General features: G+C 45.9%; 1 protein-coding gene across 2 annotated transcripts in view; it reads left to right on the top strand.

Moving 5' to 3' along the window:
- The window catches only part of LOC137528865 (pikachurin-like), a 328,823-nt gene that overhangs the window by 207,212 nt on the left and 95,082 nt on the right, over positions 1-26,529 (top strand). For both annotated transcript variants that reach the window (XM_068250585.1, XM_068250579.1), the window contains exons 8-9: positions 14,395-14,510; positions 17,242-17,635. In XM_068250585.1, coding sequence (XP_068106686.1) covers positions 14,395-14,510; positions 17,242-17,635 — 510 coding nt within the window. The remainder of the gene's footprint in view (positions 1-14,394; positions 14,511-17,241; positions 17,636-26,529) is intronic.

Here is a 26,529-nt window from a genome sequence, read left to right as displayed (position 1 = left end):
TGCCCAAAGTCTCCTTACTGAATAGGTCCTGGCTTACTAAACAGGAAGAGCCAAGAATAAAACCCAGGTCTCCTGTGTCAGAGGCAGAGCCCTTAAACAGGACCTGAACTCAGAACTTCCTCTCTGCTCTAAAAGATACCCGACAGCATTATAACCTTGAAAGAAAAACATATTTTTGTTACAGCTGATACATATCCTGCAATAATTCTGCAGTGTGCCCACTTCCTGCTTTCATGGAAACAGACCTATTGTTAAGATCCTGTGTTTACAAGTTATCTTCTCTGCCATGGCAGAGGACATTTCCTGAGCTGACACAGCTGAGAGATCAAATTAAACTTGTGATTAGCCATAGATAAGGGGGAATTAGACAGGCATTACTCGCTAAATACATTCAGGCTAAATTCACAGTGGGACGTTGCGGGTTGATGCAACGTTAAAGTCGCAACGCAAACTTACAATGCAACGCGCCAAAAAAGTTGCAGCGCAGCTACAGTAGAGCATACAGGCAATGAAAAGTATGCATCCAAGTCATTACTGAGCATGTGCAAACAGTCCAACGCAGCTAATAACGTGTGTAACGCACAGCAGTACTTTCACTTAACGTGTGCACTGTGAATGGGGCATTGATTTGATTGAAAAAACCTCTGGGGATGGCGCCGCACCGGTAGCCACGGCCACAGGGCTCCGGCCTCTTCTTTCTTTTACTATCTCTTTCTCTCCCTGGTCCCCCCTGGTCTACAGGGGAGGATGCGGAGACACGGGAGAGGACACGCAGAGACATGCGGAGACTTGGGCTGGTTCGGGGCACGCGGTCTCGGATGCTGGCTGCGGGCCAATCAGCTGATCGGCTGTTCGGGGACCTCGTGCTCGCCGCACCTTCAGCACTGCCCGGCTCGATCCAGCCCTGCTCACCACCGTGCAAGGGAGCCATCCACCACTGCTGGCTGCCAGCAAGATAGGAGGAACGAAGACCCGCAGGATCCCACGTGGGGCGGCTCTGCTGCCGGGGCAACCAGATGCAGCCGAGGAAATGCAGCTGCTCTGCGACGATCCGAGGACCCGGGGAGTGCCTGTCCCACACTGGTGTAGGTTCAACACCACTGCCAACACCACTGCCAGGGAAAGGAGACGCCGCCAAGGACATGTGGTTACCCTGCCAGGTACTGAGGGCCACTACACCCCGGAGAAGCCATCACAGAAACATGCGGGGCCTCTCCAACGCTGCGATGCCAATGGTATGTACACCACCACGTACCCTGCTCCCTGTTCTGCTCCTTATGGCCACTGAGAATCAAGGCCGCGCCGCTCCACCACTGCAGCCCGTGGGGTATGTGCACCTCCACTCACCCCGATTCCTCTCCTGCTTCATCAAGCCAGTCTCTGCTCCCCACCACCGAGCCTTAATAGTCACCAGCATCACAGTGCAGCTCTAGAGTACCCATCTGCTCTTATCCACCAGGCCACCAAGACCAGCCTACACAGCAGCCCTGGTTCCCCGTAAGCCCTGGAAGGCCTATTTCCAGTCACCAGAAGACCAGCTCCAGGACATCATTGTCACCCCGACGCATCACCAGCTGCCTTGAGGGCTCCAGCCATCCCACGGGTCCCTGTCCTCCAGCACGCCTGTGAGCACCACCACCTAGCCCTGAGGATAGGTGAAAGCATGAAAGGATCTCACGGCCGTTCCCCCACCGCTCACAGCTAGCAGGCGCTGCCAACGGACTCAGGTCGCCGCACATCGGGCGTCACAGCTGCTCCATTCCATGCTCCCAGCCTCTCACTGCACATGGGACACGCCATGGCAGGCCACATCCACCAAGGCCGGAGGATCCTTTTGTTAACCTGGATGCCCATGGGCCCTGGAGCTTGGTCCTTTCTCTGTACGCTTCAGCGGACAGAAGCACGGGGTCCCATCTGCCTACATCCACCAGAGATCCCTGCACATCGACTGGACTGAGGGCCGGATCCAGGGGTGTTTTTTTTAATCTGCAGCCCATGGACCCTGCCTCTGTCTCTCTCTTCTTGCCTTGGTCTTCTCTTCATCTCTCTTAGCTATCCTTTCTCTCTCTCTTCCTCTATCCACACTTTCCAGGACACACTGCGGGGCATCTGGAACTGCTGTGGAGCAAGCGAGCGCCGTCGATAGTCGGCAGGCTGCTCCCCTCACATAGCACTCCAGATTTCCCCACGCGTCCTTCACTACAGTTATAGGTGACATGTGTATATATAGGTATATGCTTACTTGTACTACTGTACCTGATTGTATGTGTTGAATTGCTGCATGTGTTTGTACCATCTCCGACCCTGTATGAGCCAAAAATAATTCAGAGTACAACCCCCGTTGTACTTGGCGAAATAAATTTGATTCTGATTCTGATTTTTCATTGCAGTGCGCTATTCTGCGTTAAATTTTGTTTTAAAGTGCGACTTTAACGTCCCACTGTGAACTTAGCCACAGAGAGCATTTCTCTATGTTTTCCTTCTCTTCTGTGCAAGAATTCAGTTACACTTTAACCAGTACACTATCCAGCCACTTCTACCTACCCTGGGTAATGTGTGTGTCAAAACTGCAAGAAGTAATGAAAATAATGTGTGCCAATAACAGGCTGTTGGATTTTATCCTGGCTGTGGGAAAACTGGTAATGTCCCATTGGTGGGACTGCAGGTACTCTTTATATATTCAGGGCCGGATTTGTGGAAAGGTCCCCAAGGCACAGGACTAGGGCGAATTATATTGCTACATTCCATGGGGCGGCCGCGGGTGACAGGTTAACTGACTGACCTGTCACTCACAGCTGAGCCGCCCGCTGCTGCCCCGCTAGTGTGTGTCCCCGTGTCCGCAGCCGCCCGCCCCGCTTGCCGCTCTGCGTGCGATCATGTGAGCAGAGAGGCAAGGCGGGTAAAAGCGGCTGCAGTTGCCTGGCAACATGGATGGGAGGCGGGATCCCAGAGGAGGCCTGAGAGCAGATCGGATCCCGTCTCCGAGTGCCGATGGTGGTGCGCCCTGGCCCTGCCCGCCCCCTGCCCTGGAATCGAGCGAGCCTGCTGCTGCCTCAGTACAAGGCAGGCTTTCGTTCTGGAGTCCCAGCTAGAGTTGAGCCGAAATTTTCGTAATTTCGCATTACTATAATTACGCATGCGAAATTTGCGATTATGATGCGAAATTACGGTAGCGTAATTGCCATTAAAATCGTAATTGAAAATACCGTAAGCGTAATTTTCAACGCATAATTTCGCGTTTTGTTCATGCCGTAATTTCGCATTAAACGCTACCGTAATTTCGCGTTAAACCGTAACGCTCCGTATAATGTAAAAAGCCGCCGACTTTAAGGGTTAATAGCAAAGCCCCCTTAAATGCCAAGAGCCTCAAATTTGGAGAATATATTAAGGAGATCAGGAGGAATAAGAGGAAAAAATTTTTTTTCAAAAAGACCTTATAGTTTTTGAGAAAATCGATGTTAAAGTTTCAAAGTAAAAATGTATACATTTAAAAACCCGCCGACTTTAACGGTTAATAGCAAAGCCTGCTTAAAGTTTAGGAACACCAAATTCCCTTCAAATCAGAAGGAACCCCATTGGTCTGCTAAGGACCAATGGGGCTCCTTGGAGCCCAAATTCAAAGATGCTTCTCAGAGCTCTGAGGTATATAGCTCAGAGCTCTGTCGGGTCCGTGCAGCGCAGACGCGTATGCGGCGGCTGAGCGGCGAGTGACGTCGGGTGCGGCGTAGTTACAATGTAACAAAGTTGTTACATTGTAATAACTTTGTTACATTGTAACTGATAGAACATTTCCGAGGCTATTTCGAGGGATCATTTATTTAAAGGGACAGGTAAGTATTAATGGTTAATTAAGAATATTAAAGGACTTTTTTCGTGGTTATGTTTTTTGTTCAATTAAAATACTTTTTCTAAGTGTTTGTGTGTTTATTTACTTTTAACTCTTAAAGGAAATGGGTAAGGGGTACAAGTACCTCTATACTCATTTCTCCTGGGAGGGGGGGTGGGCATCTGGGGGACCCTTTTTAAAGGGGACTCCTAGATTCCACCATGAACACCCCCCCCCCCCCCCAGGAAATCGCGGCCTCCACCTCCACCGCCCATCGGAGGTGGAGAAGAGCCCCTTGTCCTTGGATTGGACAAGGGCTCGGAGGGGGAGGGGAAAGCTTGGCTGCCCCTCCCCTTCCGAGACCCCCCAATCCATGGACCATGCGGGCTGGTATAGTCAGGATGCGGAGCCCCACGCGGCCGGTGCTCCGCATTCTGGCTATCCCAGCCTGCATGGGGGACAAGGGGTTAAAGAGGTCTGGGAGGGGGGACCCCACGTCGTTTTTTTTTTAATATTTCCCACACTCAGAACGAAGTAAAACTCTTCCCACTTGGGGGAATCTATGAAAATAATACACTATTGTTACCTGTGCAAAAAAACCTGACATTTTCCACATTTAAAAGACATTTTTGCCCTTGAAACTTAAAAATCGATTTTCTCAAAAACTGTAAGGTCTTTTTGCAAAAAAATTTTTTCCTCTTATTCCCACTGATCCCCTTAATATACCCTAGGAATTTGGTGTTCCTAAACTTTAAGCAGGCTTTGCTATTAACCGTTAAAGTCGGCGGGTTTTTAAATGTATACATTTTTACTTTGAAACTTTAACATCGATTTTCTCAAAAACTATAAGGTCTTTTTGAAAAAAAAATTTGTTTCCTCTTATTCCTTCTGATCTCCTTAATATATTCTCCAAATTTGAGGCTCTTAGCATTTAAGGGGGCTTTGCTATTAACCCTTAAAGTCGGCGGCTTTTTTACATTATACGGAGCGTTACGGTTTAACGCGAAATTACGGTAGCGTTTAATGCGAAATTACGGCATGAACAAATACCCATTGTAATGCGAAAATTACGCTTACGCGAAATTTCGCGAAATCCTTCTTCATTACGATTATGTACTTACGGCCATAATCGTAATTACGCGGAATTTCGCGAAATCGTAATTACGTCATTACGCTCATCTCTAGTCCCAGCCAGGGCCAGGCAGCTCCAACTTCTTGCGGCTGTGAGAGAGCGAGGGAGAGCGCATCCTTCAATAGGGCGCCCCTGCTGTCAATCAGTGACGTGACGTGACGTCACAGATTTGCACAGCGCTGGCCAGGAGTCTAGGGGAGGTCTCGCGGTGCCGCTGGGGCTGATGGATATGAAAGCCTCAGTGCGCAGGCGCTCTGCAGAGAACGAGACCCCCTGGCCCCTTAGCTAATTATCTGCTGCGCACATCCCTCATCCCTGGCTGGCTGGCTCGTGGCTCCAGATTTGTGACAGAATTGACTGTAAGTTTTTGCTGCAGGCTGCAGCCGCATGAAGCATGATGCCTAAAGGGGGTTCCTGTCGCTCACTGCCTAAAGGGGGTCCCTGTCTCTCACTGCCTAAAGGGGGTCCCTGTCTCTCACTGCCTAAAGGGGTCCCTGTCTCTCACTGCCTAAAGGGGTCCCTGTCTCTCACTGCCTAAAGGGGGTCCCTGTCGCTCACTGCCTAAAGGGGGTCCCTGTCGCTCACTGCCTGAAGGGGGTCCCTGTCGCTCACTTCCTAAAGGGGGTCCCCGTCGCTCACTGCCTAAAGGGGGTCCCCGTCGCTCACTGCCTAAAGGGGGTCCCCGTCGCTCACTGCCTAAAGGGGGTCCCTGTCGCTCACTCCCTGAAGGGGCTCCCTGGCACTCACTCACTTCCTAAAGGGGCTCCCGGGCACTTACTCACTACCTAAAGGGGCTCCCTGTCACTCACTCACTGCCTGAAGGGGCTCCCTGGCACTCACTCACTACCTAAAGGGGCTCCCTGTCACTCACTATCGGGGTCCCTGTCACTCACTACCTAACTGGAGGCGCCTGTCACTCACTAGCTAACCTGGGGGTCCCTGTCACTCACTACCTAACTTGGGGGGCTACCATATTAAGGGGGCATTCTGCCTATTTATGTGAAATGCTGTCTATTTATGTGCCTCATGACTGCTGAATTTGTCTTGTTGGGAGCCTTATGATTTGTTGGGGGCCTCAAGATTGCTGAATTTGTCTTGTTGGGGGCCTCATGATTGCTGAATTTGTCTTGTTGGGGGCCTCATGATTTGTTGGAGGCCTCATGATTGCTGAATTTGTCTTGTTGGGGGCCTCATGATTTGTTGGGGGCCTCATGATTTGTTGGGGGCCTCATGATTGCTGAATTTGTCTTGTTGGGGGTCACATGATTTGTTGGGGGCCTCATGATTGCTGAATTTGTCATGTTGGGGGTCACATGATTGCTAACTGCGAGACTATGGGAAAAGCTGAATCCTTATCATATGAGACAATAGCATTAAACCTACTTTTTTAAAACAGAAAATAAAACTGGGAGGTTCTAAAAAATTGAACACATTTTTCAGGAGTAGGATGGATGAAATTGTTTATCTTCACAGTTTATTTTCTACTTGGATTTTCCATAATGTTCATGTATGAGTTAAAACGTTTGTACAGTATTTAGTTTAAATTGCTGTTGCCACTTTGCGATAGATAAGTGACTTTTGGGTTGCAGTTTGGGCACTCGGCCTCCAAAAGGTTCGCCACCACTGTCATAATCTAATGTCCCACCATTGCTAGGTTCATGTAAATTTGTCTCCACCCGTTACCACACCTATATTCTGGTCCATGGCCCACCCATTTTTCGGTGTGGCGCGATAAGCACGCCGCACAACGTGATCCTCATATTTTTGGCACGCTAGCTGCAGTGTGCTGAATTCTGCTGCCTACAGTATGTACAGTATACGCTGTTCTCTAGTGCCTGCACTGTGTGCTGATTTACCTCCAGTGTGTACAGTGTAAGGTGTTACTCTGTGCCTTTACTGATTGTAAACCAGCTATATTGTATGCTGATCCCTGCTACTTTCAGTATGTACAGTATTAGCTGTAAAGCCTGGTACACACATACAATTTTGATTAGCCAATTTTAGCTCTGTTCATAAAATTCATTGTCTGTTGGCCCACTTACTGCACGGGGGTGGTAAAATGGGGGGTGTCAGTGATTGACCAATCAAAATTGTATGTGCGTATACATCTTTGATCTATGCCTATACTGATTGTAAATTATCCAAATAAAGGACAGGGGGCTCCATCCAATATTTCGATGGGCAGGGCTGTTATCTGTAGCTTACACCGCTGCTAAGTTCATGTACATTTGGCCCCACCCATGGCCACACCCATTTTTTGCCAATATACCTCCCCGCCTGGTGCCCACAGGTGCCCCCGATCTCCAAGGACCCTAGAAACGCCCCTGATGATCGCTAGTCAGAGTGTTGGACAATTTTCTTTTTGGGGGGGGGAGGGGGGGGAAGCTTGGTGACAGCAGGCCTAGGGCACTGGAAAGTACAAATCCGGCCCTGTATATATTAATCGAGCAGGTTTTCATAGGTCTACAATCGGCCGCGTAATAATACATTTGACAATACTGGCAAGTTCATGAAAGGTTCCCTTAAAAAAAAAAAGTACATTTAGATGGCTCTCTGATGAATAAGGGCTTTTCCCCCCATCTGTCTGGTACATCAGGAACACCAACGCCGCCTCTGCTGCGGATACAAATAAATCCCAAATTGAAAATAAATAACACAACTTTGTACAATTGCTGTTTATCGGAAGGAATAAAAAGAAGGTGGCCGCGTCCTTGCTTTCTCCAGACGTAATTCATTATTCAGCCGCCGATACAAAACGCATCCACACTACAAAGGCATTTCCTATTTGTGATGGTGAAAGTGAGTGAAGGAACTCACATGGCCTCCTGATTGTTTGCAAATTAAAGCGTACGGAAATTTCCCTAGATTTGCTTACGCCGCGATGAGACGATCGGGAAAGGAGCAGATGATTATTTCAAATGTGATCCCGCCAGACTTGGCAGCAAGGTATTTTGTATCCCCCCGAGATTGGTTTTCATTTCAAGAGAAATAGTAGATGACATTTTGGTGTTTGGGGAACGGTAAAGATCCCCAGTGAGACTTGTTATTCCAGAACTGCAAACAGCAACAACAACGGCAGCAGAAAAAAAAGGGAAGAAACCAAACACAGCCTCTCAGATGTGGTTTGAACTGTTTAAAACTTTGTTCTAACTTTTATGTGGCTAGCCAGGCTTCTACAGCAAATACTAAATAGTGAATACACTGTAGCCATCACCTCCTGTTTTGTACTGAAGGGTCAGTTTCTTTGTATTGTTAAAAACACTGGTGGAGGCCCCCTTGGTGGTATACTGTTGAGAATTATTTAATAGATGAAAAGTGTGTCTTAGCTTCTCAAAAGAACAAATCATTGATTAATGGAAAAAGGTGTATTTATTGACACACTTTAGACCAGGCATGGGCAAACACGGCCCTCCAGCTGTTAAGAAACTACAAATCCCACAATGCATTTGCCTTTATGAGTCATGACTGTGGCTGTCAGACTCCTGCAATGCATTGTGGGACTTGTAGTTCCTCAACAGCTGGAGGGCCAAATTTGCCCATGCCTGCTTAAGACTATAGTCTATAGACTGTAATGCTTCAATAAATATACCTTTTTTTTTATTAAAGTGGACCTGAACTCTTGCACAGGGCAGAAGGAAAACTAGAGAAATGTACTCTAGATGTATTTAGAGAGTTTTTCGCCTGTCTAATTCCCCTTCATTTAGGATTAATCACAAGTTGTTATCTGAGCTATCCCCTGTGTCAGCTGACTGCCGCAGTAGGTAAGCTCGTTTGAAATGCTTTCTTTAAAGGGACCCTGAACAGATTTAAAAAAAAAAAATGAAACGTGGACTTACCTGGGGCTTCTCCCAGCCCCCCCATCCCCCGCCCACCGTAGCCCGGGAAGTCCCTCTGTGTCCTCCCGGTCCTCTCCATGGTCCCGCTGGCGGCTCTGGTAGGTGCGCAGCTTTGGCCAAAAGTCACACATGCACTGTCCAGGCACCTGGCGCATCATCAGTCCCGCCGATGTAAGGGTTCTGCATGATACTCAAAAGACTGAACGGCACATGAGCAGGACCCCTACAGTGATGGGCACGATGACACGTAGAGTGCCTGGACGGGCAGCACATGTGCAACTTTGGCAGAAGTTGCGCACTTACCGGAGCCTCCAATGGGATCACAGAGAGGACCCTGAAGGACCTCACGGGCTATGGGGGGCCGAACGAAGCCCCACGGAAGTCCAGATTTCCTTTTTTCAAGTCTGAACTCTCGCACAGGAAGGAAAAGAAAGCATAGAGAAACGCACCCTGTATGTATTTAGAGAGTTTAGCCTGTCTAATTGCCCCTCATCTGTGACTAATCACAACTGTAATTTGATCTCTCAGCCTCGGCAGAGCAGCTAATTTGTAAACACAGGATGTTAACCCTATGTCTGCTTTCATGAAAGCAGGAAGTAGACACACTGCAGATTTATTGCAGGATTTGTATCAGCGGTACCAAAGAATTGTTTTTCTTAAAAGGTTATTATGCTGTTGCTTATCTTTTAGAGCATATAGGAAGTTCTGAGTTAATTTCCGCTATAACAGCAGTTGTACACGTACACCTCTGTATGGCATCGATACCTGCTGGTCTGACAGCTCACCTTGCAGGTTCAGGCAGGGGAGTCTATGAGAACATCAATTTGTGCAGCGGGAGATATGGCAGCGCTTTCAAACAGAAGTTAAACCGGAATGATCCATCAGCATGGATGTGCAGAGCTCCAGTAATTGGACAATATTACACACCTAGCCCTCAAAACAGGCAAAGGAGGGTGTTAGCTTCAGTAAATAATGTGTGCACAGATTATTACCTAATACTGTAGACATCCCCATGGCGATGACGGACCATCTCGGGGAAGGCCTAACACTAATCTAGCAATAAAAACATAATATTCCTTGTGCTGCTAATTATAAATGGTATACACATTTCATCAAGCAGACAGACAAATGACAGCTCTCAAGGCTGCACCTGAAATGAAAACTAACAGAGGCATGCCTGTTAGTTTTCATTTCAGGTGCAGCCTTGAGCGCTGTCATGTGTCTGTCTGCCTATGAGAACATCAGACAGAGCCGCATCACTGCTGGTATATGGTGGCGCCATCTTATCTCCTACAGGACATCGGATAGAGTTCAGCCAGAAATCAGGCTTGCATCAGAAGCTGATGTTACAGCTGTAAGCTCAGAAACTGGAATCACACTGAAAAAGAAACATTAACAAGCGCTCTGTGCTCGTTATGCAAGTAAAAATGCTCTAAACCAGGTTTTTCCCTGCTACTGACAGCTGTAACTATTTAATTACCCCGGTTTTACAGCTGCTTTCAATAAAATTTGTAATTCTAGCGTCCTTTAATGGGGATAATCGTTAAAATCGATGCTCCAAATCTGCTGTGTGTAAATTTAAATGGCTCCCTCTAATCTATTTTATAGAATAAGCTTCAGCAGCTTTGATTCTATCTGGAGTTTGCGGCATGACGTGGCCCCGCACAAAGCGCCGCCACAATTACACGTGTTTGCAAATGAATTCCTTTAATCTGAAATGGTGGAATAATCTGGGCCCCGTCTGGGGAGCGCGTCCGTCGGCTGCAAATTGGAGGAACGTTTATTCCTTTCAATCTCTCCTGAAAGGCGGCTGCCGGGGCGTGCGAGGAGGTTATAAAAAGCAGGATATAAATATAATAGGGGTGGGCATGCTGGGTGCATCGATCAGGCATGTGAAGCGATCGTTATGTCCTTGCCTAGCACAATGCCTATTATAGATGGCGTAATTGAATTCACTTTCAATGCTCATGCTATTGATTTTAAAAGATCTGCCATGCCTCTTTATTCCGACATATTTCTGTATCCGCACTGTATTCTGCGACCGCATCAATTTTCAAATGTGTTCAGGCGGCTCTGAGGGCCGATACAGCCTGACTATTAAAGCTGAGATCCAGACAGTTCTAAATATACCACCTGCTGTTTAAAAAAATTCAAGAGTAGAGTGGCAAAATAGCACCAATACACTGTATTTTGTTTTAACAGAGCCTTTTGCAGCTAAATAATGCTGGTTTTGGGATACATTTTTGGGGCCTCTTGCTCATAGGGAGTGACAATCTGAATTAAAGTGGATCCGAGATGAAAAACGAACTATAACAAATAACTTGTCTATATATCTTATCTAAAGTTTAGATAGTTTACACAGCAAATCTAGCTGCAAACAGCTTCAACAGTTTATGATTATTTATTCCTGTGATACAATGAGGGCAGCCATGTTCTGTTTGTCACAGAGATGCTATCAGTTTGCCTGTGTGTAAATTCAGTCCCCTCTCCTCCCCCCTCCCCCCTCTGCCTCTGAAATCAATGGCTAGTAACCTCCTCCTTCCCATAAGCCCTTGCTACAATGCCAAGGCACTGTGAAAAGCTGTGGGCCGAGGATTGTTTAGTTTATAGGGAATTAAGAGTATTAAAACAAAACAAAAAAGGATTTGGCTTAAGGAATGACCTATAAACTATATGAAAGGAACACAATTATGCAATGAGTAAAAGTTCACAGTTTGGTTACTTGAATATCAGTACTTAACCCTCCTGGCGGTCTGTTAAAAACCGCCAGGGGGCAGCGCAGCAGTTTTTTTTTTTTTTCAAATCATGTAGCGAGCCCAGGGCTCGCTACTTGATAGCCGCTGTGCAGCGGCATCCCCCCACCCGCTTCGACTAGGAAATCCCGTTCAAAGCCTGGAGGGCTTCCCCCGTCGCCATGGCAACGGGTGGGATGAAGTCACCAATGTCATCGATGTCGTGACGTCATTGGGAGTCCCGATCCACCCCTCAGCGCTGCCTGGTGCTGTTAAGCTAGGCGCGGCGGGTAGCAGCGAATCGGCGTGGAGCGGCGGCGATCGGTATGCACACGCAGCTAGCAAAGTGCTAGCTGCGTGTAGCAAAAAAAAAATTATGTACAACAAGAGGAGAGAGAGGAGAGGAGACCGGCACTGCAATCGACTTATTTATTCCATGCTGTAAAAGGTGCATACAAAGAGTCACATACTCAGTGCAAAATAGTAAACATACCAGGTGGATGAAGCAATGTGGGTGACGGTGGGTGCTGGGCACTGTGGGCCTGACGGCCGTTTCGCGCAGACGTGCCTCCGTTGAAGCGCACGTCTGCGCGAAACGGCCGTCAGGCCCACAGTGCCCAGCACCCACCGTCATCCACATTGCTTCATCCACCTGGTATGTTTACTATTTTGCACTGATTATGTGACTCTTTGTATGCACCTTTTACAGCATGGAATAAATAAGTCGATTGCAGTGCCGGTCTCCTCTCCTCTCTCTCCTCTTGTTGTACAGCATTACTATTTCCTAAACCAGAGCACGCAATTGCAACCATGCTGTTTGAAGCATAGTGGTCCTGCCAGCTCCCCACTCAAGATTGTACACCTGCTGCAGTGCCAACCTGCACACCTTTTTTCGCTACAACTTCCTAAAAAAATAATTATGCAAATCGGCCCAGCAGGGCCTGAGAAATCCTCCTGCACGGCTTACCCTGAACTACATTCGGGGTTACCGCCAGGAAGGTTAAAGGACCACTGGCGCGAAAATCTTAAAATTTTAAATTATATGTAAACATATACAAATAAGAAGTATGTTTCTTTCAGAGTTAAATGAGCCATAAATTACTTTTCTGCTATGTTGCTGTCAATTACAGTATGTAGTAGAAATCTGACAGAACCAACAGGTTTTGAACTAGCCCATCTCCTCATGGGGGATTCTTAAGGTTTTCTTTATTTTCAAAAGCACTTAGTGAATGGCAGTTGCTCCGTCCATCTGCCAAAAAAAGTGTACAGCGAGTAGGGAAGCTGGCCAGCATCTTCTTGCTCTTTTCTCAAGGAGAGTCTTTATAAATATTAAAGGCCATGCTGAACATCCGCTATGGTGTGATGGACTAGCCCAAAACCTGTCGCTTCTGTCAGATTTCTACTACCTGACAGATACAGATTCTACTACCTACAAATACAAATACAGCAATTACCTACTGTAAGTGACAGCAACATAGGAGAAAAGTAATTTATGGCTCATTTTACTCTGTAAGAAACATACTTCTTATTTGTATGTGTTTACGTGTATTTTAAATTTTAAGATTTTCATGACAGTGGTCCTTTAAAGGAAACCTGATATGAAAATAAACTGATGAGATAAACATTTGTATCTATCCTCCAACTCCTAAAAATGACTTTAGGAATTCGAGTTTTATTTTCTGTGTATTAGCTAAAAAATGGTGTTAATATATGGACTATGGTCCAGCAACAATTACGGGTTCCTGTAACCCTAGATATGGCCATGCTAAGACTTTTGGTTCCATAGAACAGCCTAGAGTTTGTTTTGGGCTATCTTAGAGACTAGAGTTAAGAGTTTTAATTTTTATGATATATACTGTATGAATTAGACAGTCATTCATGTCTTTGATGCTTCAGACCCCTGCTGACTCTCACTTGCAGACTATTAATTACTTTTGTAGAAAGTTTAGCTAGCTAAAGGGATTTTTTTAAAAAGAATTAGTTTATAGCGTACCTGAACCAACATGGAGGTCAGATTCACAAAAGTATGGTAAAGTTGTTATTGGACATGATAGCTTGGTAATGTGGGTTGCACTACTTGTGCAATTCACGCTACCGGAATTACCGTCCAAATTGCCATGTTGCCAGATTGCATGGTATTTATTGAATTTTGAGAATATACCCCAAGGATGAGATACACATGGGTACATATATATTTAGTCCTACTAATACACTTATATGAGGTCCCTTTCTGTGTTTTTACATTTTGGGTTTTAAAAAAGCAGTGTGGTTAAACAGCAGAACAGCAAATCAAATTCAGCTTGGGCTCTCCTGAAAAGTAAAGAGGAACAAAACACTGTTATCTGGCTGTGCAATCAATCCTGTTAGCAAGAGAGGGCTTCCAAGCTAATTATTTAGTTTTGTTAAAGGTGCGTACACACGCACTACAAAAGAGAAAGACGGGTTCGTCAGACCCTCCCGCTGGGCGGTCGTTCTCCCGACTGTGCGGATCGTTTAGAAACAGCCTTATCAGTCTGCCTGACAGATTGTACACACACTCTACTTAGGGAACGACGGGTCCGTCAGACCCTCCCGCTCGTCAGACCCGTCGTTCTCTTTTGTAGTTCGTGTGTACGCACAGGAGCTAAATAAACCAGATATTAACTCACACTGATAGCGGGTAGGAGGCTATGGCTGGATCCCTGCTGTTAAAATCTTAACACTTTGGTCTTCAGTGATTAGTGGGAGCCCCCTTGCTTTTCTACCGTATGTGGTTATCATACCCACACTCATCTCTACCCACGCCATCACATAGCACTTGGCAGAGTTCTTCTTTAAAACCGCTACCCTACTTCCTGTGTGCTCAGTGCTGTATATTATGTATTCCAGGCACAGATGAGCTCGGATCTGGAGGTTACATTCATGGTTATGTCACAGAGCCCAAGATAGGTGATGACGATGGATACGACGTTGATGATTCTGATTATGACATCTATATTGACGACGTAAGTGAAATTATAGTTTGTTCGGTTGTACACCTTAAAATTGTTTCCATTTGGGCTTATTACTCTGCATACAGTATGAACAGTAAAGGTGCATACACATGCACAATGCTTGTCATCTGATGGGATCAGGGCTCTATCCCTCAGGTTACAGTTTGGGAGCTGAGTGTTGTACATACAGCTCACTCTGCTATAGCACCGTGACACGTTTGTTGTTATGGGAGGAGGAGGAGGAATGATGTATGGTGCAAGACAGAGGGGCATCCTGTGGAAGGGGAAAGCACAGGAACAATGGACTCAGGCTCAGCTGCCAATTGTTGCTTGCTGATTCGGCATGCAGGATCATTAAGTGGCCTTAGCAGACCTCGGGAGATACCTGTACACACACACTTGAATGTGTTTTCCCCATGCAGATAAATACAGTCACTACACACATTTCTCTATCTATTACATTAACTGCAGAAAACACATACAGAAAACCGTCAGACGAGTGTGCTCCCAACCTCGGCTTATTACACTCACTCTGTCCACCTCTGATGAAGCAGAAATGGCTCTGCAGACTTATCCAGCATCACTACAGTACAGAGCACTTGGGGAGGGGGAGAAAGGCTGGGGGTAGAACAGTGCTGTACACAAGACCCTGCTGCACACTGAATAGGGACTTTGTAAAAAATTTTGTCTGCAAAACTTTGTATGATTCCTTGTCAGTGGCTGAGCAGATGCAATCATTAGAGCAATTGTGCAGAGAGCAGAACGTTTTTTCACTCCTTGCCCTTAGTTGTCAGTCTCTCAGGAAGGGGCCCCCTGTGGCTTGTGCCCTCCCCCCCCCCCCCCTGCAGTTGCCTCCCTTGCAGGGTCTATGTTACGTCCCTACTGGAAGTTTTACTTTGCTGCTCTCATCTCTGGAAGTACTGACAACATAGACATGTAATTTTCAAGGAAGGCAACCTCCGATTGTTAACATTGCTCAGTGTAAGGAGTGTATTATTCTAAATAGTAGCCATGACTGTCTGATGAATAATCTGCTTCATTCAGCTGCAAAACAAAAGAACTAACAGCGTTTTGAACTTTGCAGCCTTGTCTTTTTTTGACCAGTGGTTCCCTAACCAATTTGAAGTGTTTGGACATTTGTTTCAGAAAAGCCTGGGCTGAATTGACTGCTGTTTCACTGCCCCATTTGCATACATGAAAGCACACTTAACGAGTATAACGCAGTTTGCGTAACTCATGGTAAAATTTGTGTGCGCTAAATTTAAAGTGAACCAGAGACGAAGCACCCTCATGTATTTTACCATATATAACAGTGGGAGCATTAGAGAAAACACCTACCCTGCTCTCTGTTTCATCCTTCACTGCTCAGCCTGCTTCTCATCAGCCCTGATAAAATCCCGACTGAGCATTCAGTCTGGCTTTGCTCAGGAATCATTATAGCTGAGTCTGTCTTCTCTGATGTCTTTTGAAGCCCAAGCCTGCCCACTTCTGGCTGTGCTATAATGACTCAGCTATAATGATTCCTGAGCAAAGCTAGACTGAATGCTCAGTCAGGGATTTTATCAGGGCTGATAAGAAGCAGGCTGAGCAGTAAAGAATAAAACAGAGAGCAGGGTAGGTGTTTTCTCTAATGTTCCCACTGATATATATGGTAAAATACATGAGAGTGCTTAGTCTCTGGTTCACTTTAAAGCGGACCTAAACCAAACATTTTTTTTTTATTCAAAATATTTAGTTGCACCACTCTGACACATACAAAGATAAATAAACACTCCTTCAAGCCTATGAGCATTTCGGTGCATGCTTTTCACCCTTCTCTTTTCTCAACCAGGGTTATACAGGTGGCAGCCATTAGCAATTCCTCCTTTGCCGGACACCTCCTACTCCACCAGTCTGCCGGATTCTGTCCCGGCAATATGAAAGGAAGGGAGGGGTTCCACCAATAAATGTAAAATATTTTATATTTGTCATTATGCAGCTGAAAAAAAGGCTGCTATTTATTATTATAAGTTAGAAAATAGATTATTTCTGAAATCTTGTATTTTTAATTTGGGTCTACTTTAAGTGGCCATTAGTGAATTTACCCTTAGGTACAGTACGAATGTTTATAAGTGTTGGTGTTCAAATTTACCATGTCAAATTCAGGAACACCCAAATACTGCTGAACATCCAATCACCCTTTCCCACTACAAGTGCAATCGTGCTGCATTTGTGATCGTGCAGGCTGCTTTTCCCACTCACCACGATTGTGCCATATAGTTGTCGGGAACGGAACAGGATCGCGGCGAGAATCGTACAAGCCAGGTATTGCGTACGGGAAAAAAATGGCACACACTTGTGGGAAATGAGTATGTAAATCACAGGGCTTTAGCGATCGGCAAAACGTCTGCGATCTGCTTTCTCAAGCGGAGGAAGCCCTAAGACAGGGTCAGGAACAGTTTACTGCTTGCGCTTCGTGGTATTGTTTATGTGACTCTTTTGCTTCCTCCTTACGGCTTTGGAAGGAGGAATCGGAGTCATGTGAAATGCGTTGTGAAGCACAAGTAGATGACCTGCCCTGACCCTGTCCACTTACTTGGTACTGAAATGGTGGTGAAGTGTTGGGCTTGGCAGTATTCGGGTTTTCTGAATTCGATTCACCAAATTCAAATACCAACACTAATGTTTATTTCATTTCAAGTGCACTTTAATGTTTATATCTTCTTTATTTCCAGTATTGTAAATGTGTGTTTTTGTTGTGCAGGTGAAGCCTCTTCCTTCCAACAAAGGGGGCAGCAAAAAGGTTGTTACTGGAACTAAAGGCACCCCAGGAACTTATACAAAGATTGTTCCACTGAAAACACCCACAACAACTTCCCCAGTGACCACTACCTTTAAAAAAAGGCCTCCATCTTCTACTCCGACAGCCAGAACCACTACTTCCATACCAACCACCACCACCGCAAGATCCACCATCACAAGATCCACCACAACAAGACCCCCCAGAAGAACTGGCCTGGTGTTTCCTCCTCGACTGTTCGATCTGACCTGTGAGGAGACGGCCTGCCCTGCGGACAGCTTCTGTCTCAATGACTACGACCGCGGGGGCTCCCAGTGTCACTGCAACCTGGGGAAAGGAGGAGAGACCTGTGACGAGGGTGAGTTAATTAGCTAACTTACTTGGGGCTTTTTCCAGCCCCTCGTTTGCCCAACTTTTTGACATAAGAAAGAGGGACACTTTGAGACACGCCACACCTCTAACCCCGTCCCCACCACAACCCATGCCATGCATTTCACAAACAATTCAGAAAAAAAATTGTAGTTTTATCGTTTAAACTACACTGGTCCTCTCTATCATCATTCGTTTTTGTTCACTTTAACATTTGAAAATAAAAAATATATCATTTTATTGATGGGAAGAAAGTTTAGAGTCAGTCAAACACATATTTCTGTAGTAAAATACATAATTTACATAGATCTGTACATCAGTCCTGCTGAAAGAGGACAAATAAGGAAGAAAGAGCGATAGAGGAACTGGGTTCCCAAAGAGGCACTTTCCTTCCAAAAAGGGAGCTCTGCGTTTTCCGTCAGGTCCCTCTGCGTCCTATGGGTTACTTCTGTTCTCCCGCTGTTGGCTCTGAAATTCCTGCGCGGTCCTGTTCCTGCATGCTCCATGATCACACTCCATGCATTGTTTTGGGAACTGTGCATGCGCAGATGCTCCTGCGTCGGGAGCGTGATCGTGGAGCTTGTGTGAACGTGACCCCTGCATGCGCAGTCAATGCATCTGTAGCTCCAGTCACAGGAATTTTGGAGCTGACAGTGGGGGAGCGGACCCAGAGGGACCTGCGCCAATCCTGGTTCTAATGTCTGAAAATGACATATTGTTTGTCGGTTACCTCTGACTTTGTTGTTTCCTGTCACATGGTCTGTTTCTATTTGCACTTACATCGGAAAGGCTTAATAGGTTCACCTGTTGTAGGATTTGTATTTTACTGTAAATTTTGCTATGCCTTTCGCTTGGCATAATGCAGTGCTGTCCAACTTCATGGGCATGGAGGGCCATTTTTTTTTCAGACCCCATGGTGGAGGGCCGAAGGTTCTTGCTAGAGCCGCTGCCCCCCCCCCCCCCCCCCCCCCCCCCGGAAAAAATGCAATTAAAGGATAGTTAGATTGGCAGCACTTTTCACAAAGTGCAATTTAAAATAATGGTGAAGTTGTGTGGCGCAAAACACGAGGGTACCTACGCGCGCCGCGCCGAAAAATGGGTGTGGCCATGGACCAGAATGCGGGTGTGGCCACGGGTGGAGACAACAACAAGACAAATTTAGCAATCATGAGGCCCCCAAAAAATCATGAGGCCCCCAACAAGACACATTCAGCAATCTTGAGGCCCCCAACAAGACAAATTTAGCAATCGTGATGCCCCCAACAAATCATGAGGCCCCCAACAAGACAAATTCAGCAGTCATGAGGCACATAAATAGACAGCATTTCACATAAATAAGCAGAATGCCCCTTTAGTGACAGGTGCCCCCCACTTAGATAGTGACAGGTGCCCCCCACTTAGATAGTGACAGGTGCCCCCCAGCTAGATAGTGACAGGTGTCCCCCCCCAGTTAGATAGTGACAGGTGCCCCCCCAGTTAGATAGTGACAGGTGCCCCCCCAGTTAGATAGTGACAGGTGCCCCCCCAGTTAGATAGTGACAGGTGCCCCCCCAGTTAGATAGTGACAGGAGCCCCCCCAGTTAGTGACAGGTGCCCCCCCAGTTAGATAGTGACAGGTGCCCCCCCAGTTAGATAGTGACAGGTGCCCCCCCAGTTAGATAGTGACAGGAGCCCCCCCAGTTAGATAGTGACAGGAGCCCCCCCAGTTAGTGACAGGAGCCCCCCCAGTTAGTTAGTGACAGGTGCCCCCCCAGTTAGATAGTGACAGGAGCCCCCCCAGTTAGTGACAGGAGCCCCCCCAGTTAGTTAGTGACAGGTGCCCCCCCAGTTAGATAGTGACAGGAGCCCCCCCAGTTAGATAGTGACAGGTGCCCCCCCAGTTAGATAGTGACAGGAGCCCCCCCAGCTAGTGACAGGTGCCCCCACCAGTAGCGAGCCCGTTACCTCTGGGGCTGGCCTCTCCTGTGTCCCCGCTGGCCTCTCCGGTGTCCCCGCTGGCCTCTCCGGTGTCCCCGCTGACGATGCCGCTGCCTCTCCTATGTCCCCCTGCTGCCGCTGCCTCTCCTATGTCCCCCCCGCTGCCGCTGCCTCACAGATCAGACCTCACAGATCGCGGCGACTGAAGCAAGCAGAGCGCGCGCATGACACCCGCGCGGCAGAACGTCACATGCGGTAGTGACTAATGATTCACTTCCGCATGTGACGTACTCCGTGCGGGTACCATGCGCCCTCTGTTTACATCAGTCGCCGCGATCTGTGAGGTCTGATCTGTGAGGCAGCGGCAGCGGGGGGACATAGGAGAGGCAGCGGCAGCAGGGGGACATAGGAGAGGCCAGCGGGGACACCGGAGAGGCCAGCGGGGACACAATAAGAGGGAGCAGGCATGGCGCCCATAGCGCAAGCCATGCCTGCATCCCAGGGAGACGAGCGGGCCGCAGCAGGTGGCCTGGCGGGCCGGATGCGGCCCGCGGGCCGCCAGTTGGACAGCACTGGCATAATGCATACAATTAATGAAATTACCATAAATATCTTTTTACAGCATAGCTTTATTTTTGAAGGTAACATTCGGTTCAGTCCTTCAAGAGGAAAAAGACAAGATATGCAGAGGCACTAAATAAAATCATTTTACCATCTGTTGTAGGAAATAGCTTCAGCAGATGAAATACAAGGAGAGATCTTACTCCTTTTATAGGTGGATTCTGGCAAAGACTTGCAGGAGGGGAAAAAAGCCACAGAAGACTGAAAAGTATAAAGTGTTTATCTGATGGCGGCTTTTCTGTGAATGCGTCGGGATACAAATATAAATCTGGCAAATTTTACAGCAAATTAAATTAATTAAGAAACCTACAAATAGGGATGCAAGTGATTTTGAGGTATTGCAGGATTATGCAAATTTTGTATGCAAAATGATGCAGCTTGAAAATGGACCATTCACATTTTACCTCAGCAGGATTTGATTGGTTCTTTTTTAAGCTGCATGCATTTGCATACAAAATTTGCATCATGCTGCATCAACTCAAAATGATTTGCATCTCATTGACCATGCCTTACAACAAAGGCTCAATGGCAGTGGCTGGATAGTGTAATAGTAAAAGGAAACCAGAGATTAAAAATTCTTATCGGTTTATACGTACCTGGGGCTTCCTCCAGCCCCATGCGCACGGATCGCTCCCACACCGTCGTCCTCCGCTGCCTGCAGCTCCGGTACCGGGTCCTGCAACTTCCTCCAGTCGCTACTCTGCGCAAGATGAAGTGCGCTCTTTACGTATCTCTCCAGCGGCCGCTGAAAAGATACACACTTCCTCTTGTGCAGTCTGGCCACGACTGGAGGAAGTTAGGACCCGGTACCGGCACTGTAGGCAGCGGAGGATGGCGGTGTGGGAGCGATCCGTGCGCATGGGGCTGGAGGAAGCCCCAGGTATGTATAAAATGGTAAGTATTCTTAATCTGTGGTGCACTTTAAAGCAGTAGGGTCAGCCATACTATGCCAGGGAAAAAACACATATATAAGTAGATAAATACTTGATCTACTTACATAACACATGTATTGTACTGTCCACGTTTTGATTTCAGTGAATTTTATATTGTAAATGAAGAGAATTCCGTTCCTGGTGGGGGCCATGTCTTTTGCCCACAGTTTGAGACTAAATCCTGATGTAATTTTTGCCCTTAACTTTTTTTCTTTTCTCCTCCAATCGCTGAGTCACCTCAGCCTTGCTTGTAAGGGCTAGTTCACACTCAGCGCTTGGAGCACCGCTAGCCCGCGATCACGTTCCGCTCAGCGATTTTAACTTAAATCTTGCGATTCTGCCGCAATTTGCGCTTGTGATTCCCATTCCATCACAGAGCAATTGCCCCCAAAACACTGCATGCAGCGCATTTGCGATTGATCGAAATCGCAACCGCTGCTGTGTGAATGTATCCATAGGGATACATTGTAGCAGCGCTTTGCTGATCGCCGGCGATGAGCAAAGCGCTCAAGAATCACCCCAATGTGAACCAGCCCTAAACACAAGTGAGCAGAGGATCATGTTTCAGATATGCAGCTAGCCAGGGAAATAAATGGAAGAGGAGGAATACATTATAGATAAAAAGAACTCCCAGCATGCAACTGTTTGGCACTGACTATTAAAGGGCCAGTGCTCCTAAAGTATATGATAACTCGAAATCATAACAGCAGAAAAAGTTTTGAAAGTTTTGAATGCAGGATTAGCATCTTTATCACTTAATACACTCAGACCAGTTGCTGTTAAAATTTGATTTTTATGGTGACAATCCCGCTTTAAGGGCTCTGCCTCTGACACAGGTGACTTTGGTTCAAATCTCGGCTCTTCCTGTTCAGTAAGCCAGCATCTATTCAGTAAGAAGTCCTTGGACCAGACTCCCTAACACTGCTACTGCCTATAGAGCCTATCCTAGTGGCTGCAGCTCTGGTGCTTTCAGTCTGCCAGGAGAAAAGTGCAATATAAATGTTATTTGTCTTGATTTTGTCTGTTACAGGGAATGCAATGCAAACGCCACTGTAAACCTAGCCTAAAGGTTAGTTGTTTCACAGAGGCGCTCAGTGTGGTTTTGATGCTGATAAGCTGTATGCTCCTTTTTGATTGGCCTGATGAAGCGGGATTGAGCCCGTGAAACGCGTTGCCTATTTTTACTGTGGAGTATAAATAAATTGTTGTTTGACTGTTGATGCCACATTCCTTCCTTTGTTTGCTTTGTCTGCATGGATGGGATAGGTCCACCACTGCCCCATCGGTTTTAAGCTCGTTTAAGTTACTTTTATTCTATTGGTGCCTCTGGAAATCTTCTACATATGACGTGAGATGCTGGTGGTCATTGATAAAAATGAAAGTGAAAGCACACAGGCTAAACTTCCTGTGTACTGGAAGTTTAGTGGCCAAATAGAAAAAAATTACACCCTATATACATTAATATTAAAAATACATTAATTTCCCATTAAAATTAACCCCTTACCTACCCCACTCTCCCATAGAGAACCCCCCAAAAATTTGTATATATTTAAAAAAAAAACATAAAAAATACATAAATAGTTAGGTACCTTAGAGACTCAACTTTTTTGATATATACGGTATGTCAGGAGGGTATATTACTATTTATTTTTGCAAATAACGGCTTGTAATTGGTGATGGATGTAAAACTGAAAAATACACCTTATTTCCAAATAAATTATTGTTGCCATACATTTTACTAGGGACATATTTTAAATATTGTAATAACCGGAACAAATGGGCAAATAAAATGTGTGGGTTTTGTCCACAGTAGCATGTTTTATTTTAAAAGTATATTACCCAAAAAGAAGAAATAATGACTTTTTTTCCATTTGTTTCTTAGTATTCCCAATAAAATGCATTAAAAATACAATAATTCATCACAATACATATGACCCAAAGAAAACCTAATTGGTGACGAAAAAAACAAGATATAGATCATTTTGTTGTGATAAGTAGTTATAAAGTTATTTGCGAATGGATGGAAGGAGTGCTGAAAGGTGAAAATTGCTCTGGTCCATAAGGGGAAAAAACCCCTCAGTGCTGAAGTGGTTTAACCTCTTCTGTGTATGGCACATTATAGTTTTGTGTCTCTGCAGTAAAAAACAATGTAGCCTCAGTACCTTGCTTATGATTTAGAACCTACTCCAAACTAGTTCTGCCACATTATACGAAGTTCTTAGTAGGGGCAGCACTGAAACATTAGTGATCGTTCTATATTGCAAAACGTAGTCAGGCATGTAGAGATGAGCTAATGAACAAAAATGCCATGGCTGTTGGCCTAAAGCTTCATCTCTGAACAGTCCTGTCTAGCTCATGCATCAGGTACGTATTAGCAGATCAATGTTTTCTAATGCAGGACCGATACAAAGCCAGACATAGAGAACACACAACTGACCTTCCCCCTGGCATGTGCCCTGATCAATGTCCAATGCTTTAACAGATGAGCGTACCCAGATGCAGAATAAGCTTGCTGTGTGTATAGGAGGGCAGAACTTATCAGAGGAAACAGTAAAAAAGGGCGCAGGTGGCTAGTGGACAAATCGGGCGCCGCCATTCACTCCTATAATAAATATCGTTTACTGGGCGCCGAACAGGAAAAAAGGGCGCCCGAGAATAATAACGTTTTCCAACGGAGCCCGAAGATTTTTAATGTTTTATAACTGCTTGTGATGATTTACGTTTCCTATTTCAATAAAACATTATTTGAAATGTTATCCCTTAGTGTTTGTAAAACATTATTATTCACAAAATAAAGCGATCAGTACGTAACGTAAATTGTAATATATTTTTTTTTCCTTTACTGTTTCTAAAACATTATTCTACACACAATACAGTGATCACTAAGGAGGGTATTAGGTTAAGGCACCATCAGGGGGGTCTTAGGTTTAGGCACCACCAGGGGGGTCTTAGGTTTAGGCACCATCAGGGGTGTCTTAGGTTCAGGCATCACCAGGGGGGTTTTAGGCTTAGGCACCACCAGGGGGGTCTTAGGTTTAGACACCAATACGGGGCTCTAGGGGTTAGGGGTAGGTACAGGGAGGGTTACTTACTAATTTTTTTTAAACGTTATTATACATTTAACTTTTTAAACGGAAGATTAACGTTTTCACAATTGCCGATTTCATGCACATTATTTAATGATTTATAACTTTATAAAACATTATTTTTAAATGAAATATAGTACATTATATTTTTAAACGTTATCCATGTTTATTGTTTAAAACCCCGCGCCCTTTTTTCCCAGCGCCCCTTTTTAACGTACGCCTTATCAGAGCTGAGTGTTCATTACTGATCCCAGATGCAGATTCTGATAGGTTTCTGAGAGGGGCTCGGAGTCCCTTTAAAAGCAACATTACAAGAAGTAGTGCATCATTTAGACTTAAAGGACACCTGAAGTGAGAGAGATATGGAGGGTGCCATCCGTGATACCTTTTAAACAATGCCAGTTGCCTGGGGACCCTGCTGATCTATTTGGCTGCAGTGGTGTCTAAATCAAACACCTGAAAAAACCTTGCAGCTAATCCAGTCAGACTTCAGTCAGAAGGACCTGATCTGCTGCATCCTTGTTCACGGTCTATGGCTAAAAGTATTAGGCAGGAGTCACACTTGTCTTTCAGTTTTCTACACTTTGCAGAAAACTGAAAGACAAGTGTGACCCCTGCCTTACAGCAGCTAATGTAATTTATAGAGAAAACTGACAAATTGCGCAAGATGTCAGTTTTTTTTTCTGCGTGCGAAATCTGCATTAAAGTGTGACCTTGCTTATTGATCAACATGAGTTCTCAGTTGAAGTCAGTTTTTCTGTGCAGAAAACGCGTACGAAAGCCGGTAAGTGTGACCCCTGCCTTAGAGGCAGATGATCAGCAGTAGGGATGGTTGGAAATGGTGATTTCCAATTCTGCAAAAATTCTGATTACCAAAAATACCAATTACGCGGAAATCTGAATTTCCGATACTGATTTTGAAGAAAGAGTATTTTTTGTAATTTTTTTGGAATCCGTTATACTTTGTGGATGTCCATTATTATGCAGACAGTCAATATTAACCTATCTAAACTAAACTAACAATATTAATCATCAACTACCAAATTCTCTGATTGGCCAAATAATTTTTCGAGATGGAAGAATTAGATCAATCAGAAGACGGTTCCCAAATTACGATAAAAATTGTGTAATTTGTCCACCAGCAAAAGCTGGAAGCCGAATTTCATGTTACCCCAGAGTCCACAGCGGCCTGGAGGGGGCATAGTAATTAACGCCGCCGGGGCTTTTGCAGGAGCAGGGTGAGACGTTTTTCGGCTATAAAGAGAACCTTTAACAAAAAAAAGTTCCCCTGGGGGGTACTCGCCTCAGGTCCCAATGAGGCTTCCCTCTCCCCTGTAGCTGCAGGCAGACCAGTGCTTGCTCCCCCGAAGTGTCCCGGGATCCTCCCTCGACAAGCCTGATAAGCGTTGATAAGTGCTGATTTATTTACCTTTCCTGGCTCCAGCAGGGACGCTGTTGCAGCTTTCCGCACGGAGATAGGCGAAAATAGCCGATGTCCGTCGTATCCGCTCTACTGCACAGGTGCAGGAGACTTGCGCCTGTGCAGTAGATCGGCCCGACAGCGATCGGCTATTTCCGCCTATCACCGAGCGGAGAACCGATGCTGCGCCTGCGCTGGAGCCGGGAAGGTAAATATTTACATCCCCGCTGTTCGGGGAGGTTTACCGCCACCGCCGCGGGACCGAGGAGGATGGGGGGAGCCTCAATAGGATCCGGAGGCTTCCCCCACCTGTGGTGAGTAACCCCCAGGGGAGGTTTTTTCGTTACACGTTTTCTTAAAGCTAGCCATACATCTAGTGATTCTGATTGAATTGACAAAGCGATCGACTATATTAAGGAATCGACTTCAGTGTGGTTGATTGAAAGTCAATCCACTAGTGACCCACACACTACAAACAATATCCTATGTGATTCATCTTCACATTCGATTTGACCAATGTTGTGTCTCCGTGTTTTAAATGCAAGAATCGATTAAAAGTCCATCGAATGATATGTGAACAGTAGACACTTCCTGTGCGATTGACCGATATCTTGCATTCTGCTCGATAGACTAAGGTGGTCGATTCAACATGAAATCAGCCACTTTTCATGGATTGGGAATTCTGAAACACACTTGATTCTCTCTCGATTGTATAAAACGTTTGATTGATCGATCGTTCAGTCAAATCACTAGATGTATGGCCACCTTAACCCTGCGCTCAAATTTCCCAGCCCCTCAATGACATAAATGCGTACAGACTGCTGGTAATACAGCAAGCAGGCAGCCAGCGGGTCCTCAGATCATCGCAGGAGGCCAGAATCCATTATGGAGTGTCAGGTTGTGATTT

The sequence above is a fragment of the Hyperolius riggenbachi genome, chromosome 1 (assembly GCF_040937935.1).
Source record: "Hyperolius riggenbachi isolate aHypRig1 chromosome 1, aHypRig1.pri, whole genome shotgun sequence".
Classification (NCBI taxonomy): Eukaryota; Metazoa; Chordata; class Amphibia; order Anura; family Hyperoliidae; genus Hyperolius; species Hyperolius riggenbachi.
The sequence above is the reverse complement of the archived record's forward strand: the minus strand, read 5'-3'. Positions and strand labels throughout refer to the sequence as shown.